The 13,821-nt window shown below is 45.8% G+C and overlaps 1 protein-coding gene across 2 annotated transcripts in view; it reads left to right on the top strand.

Annotated features, from left to right (window-relative positions):
- DENND2A (DENN domain containing 2A) overlaps positions 1–13,821 on the top strand; it is a 142,871-nt gene that overhangs the window by 44,936 nt on the left and 84,114 nt on the right. Inside the window, exons 2-3 of one of the 2 annotated variants that reach the window (XM_053609367.1) lie at positions 1,082–1,183; positions 7,490–8,626. In XM_053609367.1, coding sequence (XP_053465342.1) covers positions 1,110–1,183; positions 7,490–8,626 — 1,211 coding nt within the window. In that variant the 5' untranslated portion in view covers positions 1,082–1,109. The remainder of the gene's footprint in view (positions 1–1,081; positions 1,184–7,489; positions 8,627–13,821) is intronic. The other variant, XM_053609366.1, reaches the window with a different exon arrangement.

The following is a 13,821-nucleotide window of genomic DNA, read 5'->3' as shown; positions in this document are numbered from 1 at the left end:
TGATAAAGTGAGACTCTGTCTCTAAAAAAATAGTAATAATTAAAAAAATTAAGTTTGATCAGTTACTTCAGTTCATTCAGATGTCAGACCCCAGAGTGTTATAAAGCTTCTGCTTCTGAGCTGAGGCTCCTTCGGCTTCCATGCAGTCCTTTTTTTTTTTTTTTTTTTGGCCGGGACTGGGTTTGAACCCGCCACCTCTGGCATATGGGACCGGCGCCCTACTCCTTGTGCCACAGGCGCCGCCCAGTCGTTGTTATTTTTCTTTTTTTTTTTTTTGTAGAGACAGAGTCTCACTTTACTGCTCTCAGTAGAGTGCCGTGGCGTCACACAGCTCACAGCAACCTCCAGCTCTTGGGCTTAGGTAATTCTCTTGCCTCAGCCTCCCGAGTAGCTGGGACTACAGGCGCCCGCCACAACGCCCGGCTATTTTTGTTGTTGTTGTTATTGCAGTTTGGCCAGGGCTGGGTTTGAACCCGCCACCCTCGGTATACGGAGCCGGCGCCCTACTCACTGAGCCACAGGCGCCGCCCCCGTCCTTGTTATTTTTCAATGGGATCACTGGACTTGCTGAGACCATCTCCTGGTTTTCCTTAGACCAGACAGATGAGCTAGTGACTAGGTCACTCCCCCTCAGTGTGGAGCTGCTAAGAGGCTCCTGTGTGGCTCTGCGCACAAGGCCAGTGTGGGCTCACAGGCCCTGTCAGGGCCAACAGAAGAGCAGAGTGGCTGTGGGGATAATTCTGCCGGGGCGTGTGGTTTAGGTCTTATTTCAAATCAAGGGACATTTTTCTTCTTTGGGGCCTATTAGCTCATCACAGAGGTTCTTAGAGAACCTGAAAAAGCATCGAGGTATGTTGTTTTCGTAAACAGTATGAAGGGGCCTGAATCTGGTGGCTTCAGGACTATGCCCTTGTCCCCCACCTTCCGTGTCAGGAATTCCCAATGAGGTGTTCCTGCCAGCTCCTGATCCCGGGTGGAATCCATCAGGGATAAATAGTTTGGGGTGTGGGCCCTAGATCTGCTTCTCTCTGAGCAAGGCCTTGATGTCCATGCTCACCGAGTATGCATCCCTGTTCCCCAGGCAACCTGGAGCGCCTCTCAGTGCTGACATGATGACAGTGTGCAGGCCGGCCGAGGGCAGCCACAGCCACACCGAAAACCTGAGCTACAAATTGGCTGACAAGTAAGAGTATTTTCCCCTCCTCAGTAAAACTTCCTTGAACTGAGGAGGCTTCTCTTTTCCAAGTGGTTCTCACAAGTTTCCTGTAAACCATCTTGTGCCCTGCACTCACTTAAGGTTTCAGACCAAAGTGGTCAGAGAAGGTCTGACTAGTGCCCGGTGTGGGGAGAGTATGGTCCCCTGGAGACTGAGCCCTGTTCCCCTCACTGTTCCAGTCAGGGTTGATTTTTCTTTCTTTTTTTTTTGTAGAGACAGAGTCTCACTTTATCGCCCTCGGTAGAGTGCCGTGGCGTCACACAGCTCACAGCAACCTCCAAATCCTTGGGCTTAGGCGATTCTCTTGACTCAGCCTCCCAAGTAGCTGGGACTACAGGCGCCCGCCACAACGCCTGGCTATTTTTTTGTTGCAGTTTGGCCGGGGCTGGGTTTGAACCCGCCACCCTCAGCATATGGGGCCGGCGCCCTACTCACTGAGCCACAGGCGCCGCCCCAGGGGGTTGATTTTTCTAACTAGCAGAGTTATTTCCCCATCTTATATCAGTGTAGATGTTTCCTCCTCCCCACGTGGAGCCTTTTCTCTGATACTCTCACACTCCGCAAAGCAATTGGCAATCTCTGAGCTGTTCCCATCTCTGCTCCCAGGCCAGCTCCCTTCCTGAGGCATAGAATCCTGGAAATAGGATTCTAGAAACTCTGGGGCTCAGCAAACCATGGAAAGAAGGACCCTCTGTCCTTCCGCATGCTTAGAACTGCTTCAGCATCCACATTTCTCTTGCCTGACCTCTGTGAATCCAGTGTGGGCTTCCACCAAGCCATCCCTCCTTCTCCAGTTTTCAGACAGGGCCTCCAGGTGTTTGGGCTCTCGGGCAATAACTATTACAGTTATAACAGCTCTAGTTACTAGTTACTGATATCAAGATTTGTAACATATGCTGTACTTTGGGCACATTACATTTATTAGCTCATCCATTAATTCATTGAATAAATTTTTTTTTTTTTTTTTTTGTAGAGACAGAGTCTCACTTTATGGCCCTCGGTAGAGTGCCGTGGCTTCACACAGCTCACAGCAACCTCCAACTCCTGGGCTTAAGCAATTCTCTTGCCTCAGCCTCCCGAGTAGCTGGGACTACAGGCGCCCGCCACAACGCCCAGCTATTTTTTGGTTGCAGTTTGGCCGGGGCCGGGTTTGAACCCATCACCCTCGGTATATGGGGCCGGCGCCTTACCGACTGAGCCACAGGTGCCGCCCTGAATAAATATTTATTGACTACTTACTATGCCTTGGGCACAGTGAACAAGATAAATTTGGTCTTGGCACTCAGAAAATCCCAGTCTAGAGAAGGGAGCGCAGGTTCTTATTTTAAGATGAAAAAAAATGGAGTTAAGATTCAAGTCCCAAGTCCTTCTGACTCCAAAGGCCATGTATTTATCTCCTGGGTAATACTGCCTGACAGTATATAGGATATTCATGATTATAAATATTGGATCATCAATTGTCATTAGGCGTACACTAACCTGGATTATCTTGCCTTTGGCACAGGGGGAACAAGAACCACTCCTGCCATTTGGACCCTCCATAAAATAATAACAAACTGATATGAGTCTGACTAAAGTCTGAATTCATGCTAATGTCCCCAGTGGTGATGAAATAAGTAAAAATTTTTGTCTCTTTTGTAAGCATTCTGTTATGAAGTTTAATTCCTTATTTAAATAAGAATTCTACTTTGATAGCTATATTTAACATAGGAAAATGTGTTTGCAAAAAAATGCCTTTTCATATGTTTCTAATTCATGCTGTGCAACCAAGAACAGCAGCATAATTTATGTGCTAACGTCTCAATAGAGGAAGCCATCTTTTCATCTTTCTTTGGAATAGAAAGCTATACAGTAACAGGATGATTGAAATTACTAATTATTCATCCCTCACTGTGAACCTTGACTGTAGTTTCATAATTCCTATATAGTCAGATCTATGTAATCAGAAAGTGTGAACCATGAGGTTGGTTCATCCCGTGTGTGCTAATTGTGGCAAATCTGAAGTCACTGAGCTCATAACCTTTGCTGGTGCAAGAATGTTTTGTTTTGTTTTTTTGAGACAGAGCCTCAAGCTGTCACCCTGGGTAGAGTGCCATGGCATGACAGCTCACAGCAACCTCCAACTCCTGCGCTCAAGCGATTCTCCTGCTTCCACCTCCCAAGTAGCTGGGACTACAGGCATCTGCCATAACGCCCAGCCATTTTTTTGGTTGCAGCCATCATTGTTGTTTGGCGGGCCTGGGCTGGATTCGAACCCACCAGCTCAGGTGTATGTGGCTAGTACCTTAGCTGCTTGAGCCACAGGCGCTGAGCCAGAATATGGTTTTTTTGTTTTTGTTTTGTTTTAAGACAGAGTCTCACTATGTTGCCCTTGGTAGAATGCCGTGGCATCACAGCTCACAGCAACCTCAAACTCTTGGGCTTAAGCGATTCTCTTGCCTCTGCCTCCCAAGTAGCTGGAAGTACGGGTGCCTGCCACAACTCCCGGCTATTTTTTTGTTGTAGTTGTCGTTGTTTAGCAGGCTCAGGATGGGTTCGAACCCACCAGCCCCACTGTATGTGGCTAGCACCCTAACTACTGAGCTACAGGCACTGAGCCTGGTGGAAGAATGTTTTACACCTCAAAATATAGATACTCTCATTCTTGTTATTTAAAAATTTTATTTTTATTATTATTAATATGTTTTGAGATGAGAGTTTCACTCCATCACCCTCAGTAGAGTGCTGTGGTGTCAGAGTGCTGTGGTGTCAAAGCTCACGGCAACTTCCAACTCTCAGGCTCAATCAATCCCCTTGCCTCAGCCTCCTAAATAGGTGGGACTACAGGTGCCCACCACAATGCCTGGCTGTTTTTTAGAGATGGGAACTCGGTCTGGCTCAGGCTGGTCTCAAACTCCGGAGCTCAGGAAATCCACCTACCATGGCCTCCTGGAGTACTAGGTGTGAGCCAACATGCCTGGCTTAAAAACATTTTTCTTTCAAAGTAATCTTTTAGGCTTGGCACCCGTAGCACAGTGGTTATGGTGCCGGCCACATACACACAGGCTGGTGGGTTTGAACCTGGCCTGGGCCAGCTGAACAACAATGACAACTGCAACAACAACAAAAAAAAAATAGCTGGGCATTGTGGCAGACACCTGTAATCCCAGCTACTTGGAAGGCAGAGTTAAGAGAATCACTTAAGCCCATGAGTTTGAGGTTGCTGGGAGCTGTGATGCCATGGCACTCGACTGAGTGCGACATAGAGACTCTGTCTCAAAAAAAAAAAAAAAATTATCTTTTATATCTCCAAGGCACTAACTAATCTTCTAAAATCAAATTTAGGGGTACGTATCCTCACATATATGTTCTAGGGCAGAACATTATGGAATCGTGGAAATACTCTTTTGCTCCATCCAGTACAATAGCCATTAGCCACCAGGAGCCTCTGAGTTCTTTTGTTTCTTTTTTTATTTTTGAGACAGATTCTCACTGTGTTGCCCTCAGTTGCCCTTTTTTTTTTTTCTTTTTCTGGAGACAAAGTCTCACTCTTGTTGCCCAGGCTAGGATGCCATGGCATCAGCCTCACAGCAGCCTCAAACTCCTAGGTTTGAGCCTTCGTCCTGCCTCAGCCTCCTGAGTAGCTTGGGGTACAGGTACCTGCCACAATGCCTAGGTAATTTTTCTTTTTTTTTTTTGGTAATTTTTCTATTTTTAGTAGAGATGGGGTCTTGCTGTTGTTTAGGCTGGTCTTGAACTCTTGAGTTCAACTGATCCTACCTTGGTCTCCAAGAGTGCTAGAATTATAGGCATGAGCCACCACACTGGCCTGTCTTTTCTTTTTTTTTTTTTGAGACAGAGCCTCAAGCTGATGCCCTGGGTAGAGTGCTGTGGCATCACAGCTCACAGCAATCTCCAACTCCTGGGCTCAAGCGATTCTCCTGCCTCCGCCTCCCAAGTAGCTGGGACTACAGGTGCCCACCACAATGCCCAGCCATTTTTTTTTTTGGTTGCAGCTGTCATTGTTGTTTGGCAGGCCTGGGCTGGATTCAAACCCGCCAGCTCAGGTGTATGTGGCTGTAGCCGGTGGAGCCACAGGTGCTGAGCCTTTTTTAAAAGTTTTTATTTTTATTTTTATTTTATTTATTTTTTTTTTAATTTGGCCGGGGCTGGGTTTGAACCCGCCACCTCCGGCATATGGGACCGGCGCCCTACCCGCTGAGCCACAGGCGCCGCCCAAAAGTTTTTATTTTTTTATTAAATTATAACTGTACATTGATGCATTTATGGGGTTCAGGGTACTGCTTCGATATACAATGTGAAATGCTTACATCGAACTAAGTAACACATCCATCACAATTATACTCATTTCTTAATAGTTTTGAAATGTACCATTGCATCATTAACATTAGGTGAGGTCCCCCCAAATATCGTCCCTCCCCCACAGCCTCCCTCCCCTCCCCTCTCTCTCCTTTTCCCTTCTACTTTCTGGACTATAGTTATGTTTTGCCATTCTTATGAGTGTGTTGGCGATTATATATTGATTTCATAGTAATATTGAGTACATTGAATTTTTTTTTTTCCATTCTTGAGATACTTTACTAAAAAGAATATGTTCCATTTCCATCCAGGTAAACATAAAAAATGTGAAGTCTCCATCTTTTTTATGGCTGCATAGTATTCCATGGTATAAATGTACCACAATTTGTTAATCCATTCATGGGTCAATGGGTTGTTTGTTTGTTTGAGACAGAGCCTCAAGCTGTTGCCCTGGGTAGAGTGCTATGGCATTACAGCTCACAGCAACCTCCAACTCCTGGTCTCAAGTGATTTTCCCGCCTCCTCCTCCCAAGTAGCTGGGACTATAGGCACCCACCACAATGCTCAGCTATTTTTTGGTTGCGGGCGTCATCATTGTTGTTTGGTGGGCCCAGGCTGGATTCGAACCTGCCAGCTCAGATGTATGTGGCTGGTGCCTTAGCTGCTTGAGCCACAGGTGTCAAGCCTGTTTTGTTTTTGTTTTTGTTTTTGTTTGTAGAGACAGAGTCTCACTTTATGGCCCTCGGTAGAGTGCCATGGCATCACACAGCTCACAGCAACCTCTAACTCCCGGGCTTAAGCGATTCTCTTGCCTCAGCCTCCCGAGTAGCTGGGACTACAGGCGCCCGCCACAACGCCCTGCTATTTTTTTGTTGCAGTTTGGCCGGGGCCGGGTTTGAACCCGCCACCCTCGGTATATGGGGCCGGTGCCTTACCGACTGAGCCACAGGCGCTGCCCTGTTTTTGTTTTTTTTTTAGAGAGAGTCTCAATTTGTCACCTTCAGTAGAATGCCGTGGCGTCACAGCTCACAGCAACCTCCAGCTCTTGGGCTTAGGCAATTCTCTTGTTTCAGCCTCCCAAGTAGCTGGGACTACAACTTCCAGCTATATTTTGTTGCAATTTGGCTGGGGCCGGGTTTGAACCAGCCACCCTCGGTATATGGGGCTGGAGCCCTACTCACTGAGACACAGGTGCCGTCCTGGCCCCTATTTTCATTAGAGAAAAAAACTAATAATAGGCTCGGTGCCCATAGCACAGTGGTTATGGTGCCAGCCACATACACTGAGGCTGGCGGGTTCAAACCCAGCCCAGGCCAACTATAACAACTGCAACAAAAAATAGCCGAGCGTTGTAGCAGGTGCCTGTAGTCCCAGCTACTTGGGAGGCTGAGGCAGAGAATCGCTTAAGCTCAAGAATCTGAGGTTGCTGTGAGCTATGACACCATATCACTCTATTGAGGGCGACAAAAAAAAAAACTGTCTCAAAAAAAAAAAACTAATAATGATAGCCACTGTTTATTATATACTCACAACATGTAGATACTTTATGTGGTGCTGGCTTATTAAATATTTATAGTTTTAGAAGCTGTTTTATGACTGGTCTAAATAAAAGAAAAACTGTTTACAAACACCCTATTACATTTTTATCCTTATCCCCAATTTATAGAGGAGGAAACCGAGATTTAAAGGACTTAAACCACTTGCCTAAGAGCACACACTGACCTTGCCTAACATTAGTGGTTGAATTAGGATTTCAACCCAATTCTAGTGTACTCCAAAATCTAATCGCTCCTTTCATTACACCATGATGTCTCCCCAAGAAAAATGTAAAGTGGTTTTTTAAAAATGATTTGTTTTGATGTCTGTGGCTTGTAACTTGCATATAACATTTATATTTGAGTTTAGCAAATCTTTATGACCAGCCAAGAACAGTAACCAAGAATCCCTCACCCGTTGTTTGTCTTTCTTGTTCAGGGTCAAGGTGAAAGATCCAAAGACTGGGGAAGACCCTCGAAGACAACCAGTTGTGTCTTCCATTCCTTTTCTAGAAGCTGGTGAGGAGCCACCTTTCAGAAGTAGCGCACTGGACAGCTTCAGTAACCTTGTGCTAGAGTCAAGAGTGGACATGTTCAGCTCAAAGATGATCATCAGTGACCCAGCTGCAGAAGCCAGCAGGGCTGGGAAGAAGCATCTCAGAGATGCTCAAAACCCATGTCCATCTGCTAGAGTTGGAGCCCGACACAAGTCCCTCAGCATAAAGGACAAGATATCAGAATGGGAAGGGAAGAAGGAGTCATCCACTCTTGCACCCGGCAGCAGAGCGGATGGACAAGAGGATTATCTGACATCCTGTGTGGTAGGGAGGAGAAGTAGTGATGGGGCAAGGCCTCAGGCCACAGAGGCTAAGAATGGAACAAGGCTGGAAACAGAGAACAGAGAAAATGAGAGGAATAAAGGGGAAGTAAAAGTTGGGGGACAGGACCCAGAGCAGAGGCAAGACCCAAGCCAGCCAGCCAGGGAGCTGGATCCTAGCTTGGGCGGGAGCCGAGAGCCGAAGGTTGGCAGGCGCTTTCAGAATGATCAGCTCTCTGTGCTAAAGCAGGTCAAGAAGCTTGAGCAGGCTTTGAAGGATGGATTGGCAGGGTTGGACCCTCAGTTACCCGGGACTTGTTATTCCCCACACTGCCTGCCAGATAAGGCAGAAGAAGGGCCCACCCTCCCTGAGAACCTGGGCGGCAGGGGAGGTTCAGAAGTCAGCTGGAGAGTCCACCACTTGGACCTGGAAGGCAGGGAGTCTGCCCCTGAGGCTGCTGAGAAAAGGAAAGGTTCGTGTGGAAAGCCTGGGGACCAGAACCTCGAGAGTATGTACAGGGGCTCAGAGGGTCCCCCCGCAAAGCCCTTCATCAACCCCTTGCCAAAGCCCCGGAGAACGTTCAAACATGCTGCAGAAGGGGACAAGGATGGGAACCCTGGCATTAGCTTCAGGAAAGAGAAGAGAAACCTGCCTCCCCTACCCACTCTACCTCCGCCGCCCCTGCCCTCCTCTCCCCCGCCTCCATCTGTGAACAGAAGGCTGTGGACGGGGAGACAGAAATCCAGCACTGACCACAGGTAGGTGCAAGTGTCTGCACAGCAGTGGCGCCGGATTTACCCCCCATCACTACCGCCTGTTCTCAGCCTAATTGCAGTAGGACCTCTGTAAGTTGACCCCCCAAGGAACTGTAGCAGACTGGTCAATATGGGGGTGGTCAACATAAGGAACTAAGCCTTCTGTACTGATATGTACGTATGGTGCATGTCCAGTCTATGAAAATAGGTCAACTTAAGGAGTTGGTAACTGTAGGGAGGTGGTCAACTATGGAAGTTCTACTGTATTTGTTTAGTTAAACTGATGGATCTTGTAGTCAAGTTGGTAGCTTAAGATAGTTTGCTAATTAACCTGGAAGTGTGATAACTGATGATGTGCTTTGAGTTTGTTCTGAGTCTTCAAAAAAAAGTATTTACGTTTAAAAATTATCCTTTAAGCTCAAGTGGCTAAGGCGCCAGCCACATACACCTGAGCTGGCAGGTTCAAATCCAGCCCAGGCCTGCCAAACAACAACGACGGCTGCAACCAAAAAAAAAAAAAAAATAGCCGGGCGTTGTGGTGGGCTCCTGTAGTCCCAGCTACTTGGGAGGCAGAGGTAAGAGAATCGCTTGAGCCCAGGAATTGGAGGTTGCTGTGATGCCAAAGCACTCTACCGACAGCTTCAGGCTGTCTTTAAAAAAAAAAATTATCCTTTAGATGGGAAAAGGATGTGTAATTGGGATAGTAACCAAGAGTTAAAAGGACTCATGTTCGTAGTGGCAATCTATTGACTAATGGTCCCTGGTAATTATCTGTGCTTGAATATTTTCTGGCTCTTTTTTTTTTTAATGAGACAGAGTCTCATCATGTCACCCTTGGTAGAGTGCGGTGGCGTCACAGTTCACAGCAACCTCACACTCTTGGACTTAAGCGATTCTCTTGCCTCAGCCTCCCCAGTAGCTGGGACGACAGGTGCCTGCCACAACGCCCAGCTACTTTTTTGAGACAGGATTCCATTCATGCTCAAGCCGGTCTCTAACCCATGAGTTTAGGCAATCTACCTTGGCCTTGGGAGACCTTGGCCTCCTAAGTGCTGGGATTACAGGCGTGAGCCACCAAGCCCGGCCTTCAGGCTCTTCTTTTCATGTTTTTTCTTGGGCTCTAGAAACATGTTGCCTGGGCCTACCCTGGCCCTGTCACTGTCTTTCTTCACTTGATCTTTGCCAAAAGGGCAAGAAGCAGTCACTGTCTATCTAGAAGGAGTTACCCTCTCAAAGCCTCAGTTTCCTCATTTATATAGATAGATGCATTCATGGTGAATATTTTGTAATTTTTTTTTGAGACAGAGTCTCACTATGTTGCCCTCGGTAGAGTGCCGTGGTGTCACAGCTCACAGCAACCTCAGACTCTTGGACTTAAGTGATTCTTTTTTTTTTTTTGTTAAATGAAAATAAAGGAAATTTATTACCTGTATACGGTACAGTAGTTGTCATCACAAACCAGACAAACTGTGAATCCTACAGTACCAAGAATTTACTCATTTATTCAATGACAATCATGTCATTATCTTCTGGAACATCATTATACCAATCCAATCCCTGAATTTCCTGGTGAATTTCTTGTGACTCCATTTCTTTCAGAATCAGTGGACCAAATCTCTCATGTTTAGCAACAATAGCCCTGTCCTTAAATGAGTACTTCTTATCAAGGTAGCCTGCTCACAGTGCATTTGCAATGAGAGTGATTTTCTCCCATGAATTCTTCACCCAAGTCACAACTTCTTGCAGTTTAGGTTTCACAAAGTTTCCACGCTGATTTCTCTCCATTCTATTTTCAATGTAGTCATTAATTTCCATGCGCAAATGGCTTGTTTATTGCAATATCAAGAGTCTGGAGATAGGCCGTCATTCCTGCGGGAATCATTATTTGATCTATTTTTCTTTCATGAAGAAATGTCTTCATGTCTTTAGCGCGGTGAGTGCTGGCTGCATCCCAGACTAGCAGACCTCTTTGGGGACTTAAGTGATTCTTTTGTCTCCGCCTCCTAAGTAGTTGGAACTATAGGTGGCCACCACAATGCCTGGCTATTTTTTTGTTGTTGTAGTTGTCTTGTTGTTTGGCAGGTCTGGGCTGTGTTCAAACCCACCAGCTCCGGTGTATGTGGCTGGCACCCTAGCTGTTGAGCTATAGGCACCAAGCCAATTTTTTATTTTATTTTTTTAGACAGAGTCTCACTTTGTCGCCCTTAGTAAAGTTCAGGGGCATCATAGCTCACAGCAACCTCAAACTCCTGGGTTTAAGCAATTCTCTTGCCTCAGCCTCCCAAGTACCTGGGACTACAAGCACCTGCCACAATGCCCAACTATTTTTAATAGTGGGATCTTGCTCTGGCTAGTCTCAAACCTGTGAGCTCAGTCAATCCATCGTCCTTGGCCTCCCAAGTACTATGATTACAGATGTAAGCCACTATGCCCAGCCAATATAATATTAAAATGACACAATAGCTGGGCACAGTAGCTCAAGTTTGAAATCCCAGCTACTTGGGAGGGTCACTTAGCAAGACCCTCATCTCTAAAAACAATAAAATAACATATTAAATAATGAAGCATATTAATGTTTATAAATAAAGTCTGTGCTTTATTTTTGCTATTTTCTATTTTTGTTTTGGAGACAGAGTCTTACTTTGTTACCCTCAGTAGAGTGCCATTGTGTCATAACTCACAGCAACTCAAACTCTCGGGCTTAAGCAATCCTCTTGCCTCAACCTCCCAAGTAGTTGAAACTGCAGGTGCTCACCTCAATGCCGGACTATTTATTTATTTATTTATTTTATTTTATTATTATTTTTTGTAGAGACAAAGTCTTGCTTTATCACCCTCGGTAGAGTGCCGTGGTCTCACACAGCTCACAGTAACCTCCAACTCCTGGGCTTAAGCGATTCTCTTGCCTCAGCCTCCCGAGTAGCTGGGACTACAGGCGCCCACCACAACGCCCAGCTATCTGGGCTCCTTTTTTTAGAGATGAGATCTCAGTCTTACTCAGGCTGGTCTTAAACTCCTGAGCTCAGGCAATCCACCTGCCTTGGCCTCCCAGTGCTAGGATTACAGGTTTGAGCCACTGCACTCAGCCAAAGTCTGTGCTTTGAATAAAATTTCTTTTCTGCTTTGAAATTTAATCTCTAGTCCATTTTTGTAATTGTGCTATTTGGTTTGATACCTGCTAATCTAGGAGCTAGCTCAAGAGCAAAACTCGTCAAAGCAGTTGTTGATACTTACTTTCATCACTCCTTCGCCTCCCATTTTTAGTTGACCCACTTCATTGGTTTTGTCGCTCATCCTGAAGCTGCTCCTTGCCAAGGCCACCAACAACCTCCACCTTGCTAAATCCAGTCGCCAACGCTATGTTTTTTTCTTACTTGATCTCTCTTAATATTTGAGGAGCACCTGTTGACTCCCTCCATCTTAAAACTTTAGCTTCTAGATTGCACGTCCCTGGTAATCCTACTTCTCTGGGTCGTCTCAGTTCCGTTCTCCTCTCCTTCTTCACATCAGAGTACCCTCCTCTTCCTAACCCATCCCCTCCCCAAACAGGAGTCAGACCAGGGACTGACTTCCTCCACTCGCTCCCTAAGGGATCTCACCCAGTCCCTTGGCTTTAAATGTCAATTACATTGACGATTCCCAAATTTAGATCCCTAGCTCCGACTCCCTCTCCCAGGTTCAGGTTTATGTAGTCACCTCCTGCTTGGATCTCCATCTGCTGTTATCTGATAGTATGGATTTACCATGCCCAAACCTGAACCTCAATCCAAGCCACCACTAACTACCTCCTCTTGAAAAACTAAGTGGCAAGACCTTTCAATTAGTTGCTCAAAATCTCTGATTCCTGTCTGTCTCACGCACTTCATCTAATTCATCAGTAAGTGCTTTAATTCTAGTTTTAAAACTTTGTCCTGACACGAGTGGTGCCTGTGGCTCAGTGAGTAGGGCGCCAGCCCCATATACCAAGGGTAGCAGGTTCGAACCCAGCCCCAGCCAATCTGCAACAAAAAAATAGATGGGCGTTGTGGCGGGTGTCTGTAGTTCTAGCTACTCGGGAGGCGAGGCAAGAGAATCGCCTAAGCCCAGGAGTTGGAAGTTGCTGTGAGCTATGATGCCATGGCACTCTACTGAGGGCAACAAAGTGAGATTCTGTCTCTAAAAAAAAACAAAACTTTCTCCTGACTCTGCCTACATCTACCCCACTGCTACCACCTCAGTCATCTTGGCTTCCCTCTCCATAACGTACCTCTCTTAGCAGCCAGAGGAGTCTGCAAAAAATATAAAATAGCTCCTGTTACTTCTCGCTCAACATGGTCAAGTGGGATTCTTTGGGCTGCAAATAACATAATTTCTTATGTTCTCCTCTAAGGGAAAAAAGTTTGCAAACTAGGTTATTCACAGTTTACAAATAATGCTGTGAGGAGCAGCATATAGCATTAGAGAGGCCTCTGGAACCAAAGTACTTTATCAGTATTGCCATTTATTGGCTGTGTGATATTGGATAAGCTCCTAAATTAGTGTTGGCCTCATTTTACTTATCTGTAAAATTACAGCAACCACTTTACAGGATTGGTATGAAGATTAGATGAGTTCATATGTGGAAACATAAATTTAGATTAGAGCATGGCATATAGTGAATACTCAGCTTCTGTTGTTATATTTTTTTCTGGCACTATTCTTTTCAATTAATCAGGCTATCTATTTCTTTCCCAGTACCAAACTATTTAAATTATTTGAACTTCTTATTTTATTTTATTATTCATTCATTTATTTATTTTTGTTGTTGTTGTTATTGTTGTTGTTGTGACAGAGTTTCCCTTTGTCACCCTTGGTAGAGTGCTGTGGCGTCACAGCTCACAGCAACCTCAAACTCTTGGGCTCAAGCGAATCTTTGCCTCAGCCTCCCAAGTAGCTGGGTCTACAGGCACCCACCACAGTGCCCAGCTGTTTTTTAGAGACAAGGTCTTATTCTGGCTCAGGCTGATCTCAAACCTTTGAGGCCAGGCAATCTACTCACCTTGGCCTCCTAAATGCTAGGATTATAGTCGTGGGCCACTGCGCCCAGCCCTTCATATTATATTTTTTTTTTTTTTTTTTTTTTTTTTGTAGAGACAGAGTCTCACTTTACTGCCCTCGGTAGAGTGCCGTGGCGTCACATGGCTCACAGCAACCTCCAGCTCTGGGGCTTACGCGATTCT

This window comes from Nycticebus coucang, chromosome 11 (assembly GCF_027406575.1).
Source record: "Nycticebus coucang isolate mNycCou1 chromosome 11, mNycCou1.pri, whole genome shotgun sequence".
NCBI classification, from domain to species: Eukaryota; Metazoa; Chordata; class Mammalia; order Primates; family Lorisidae; genus Nycticebus; species Nycticebus coucang.
This window is presented reverse-complemented; position numbering and strand designations above follow the sequence as displayed.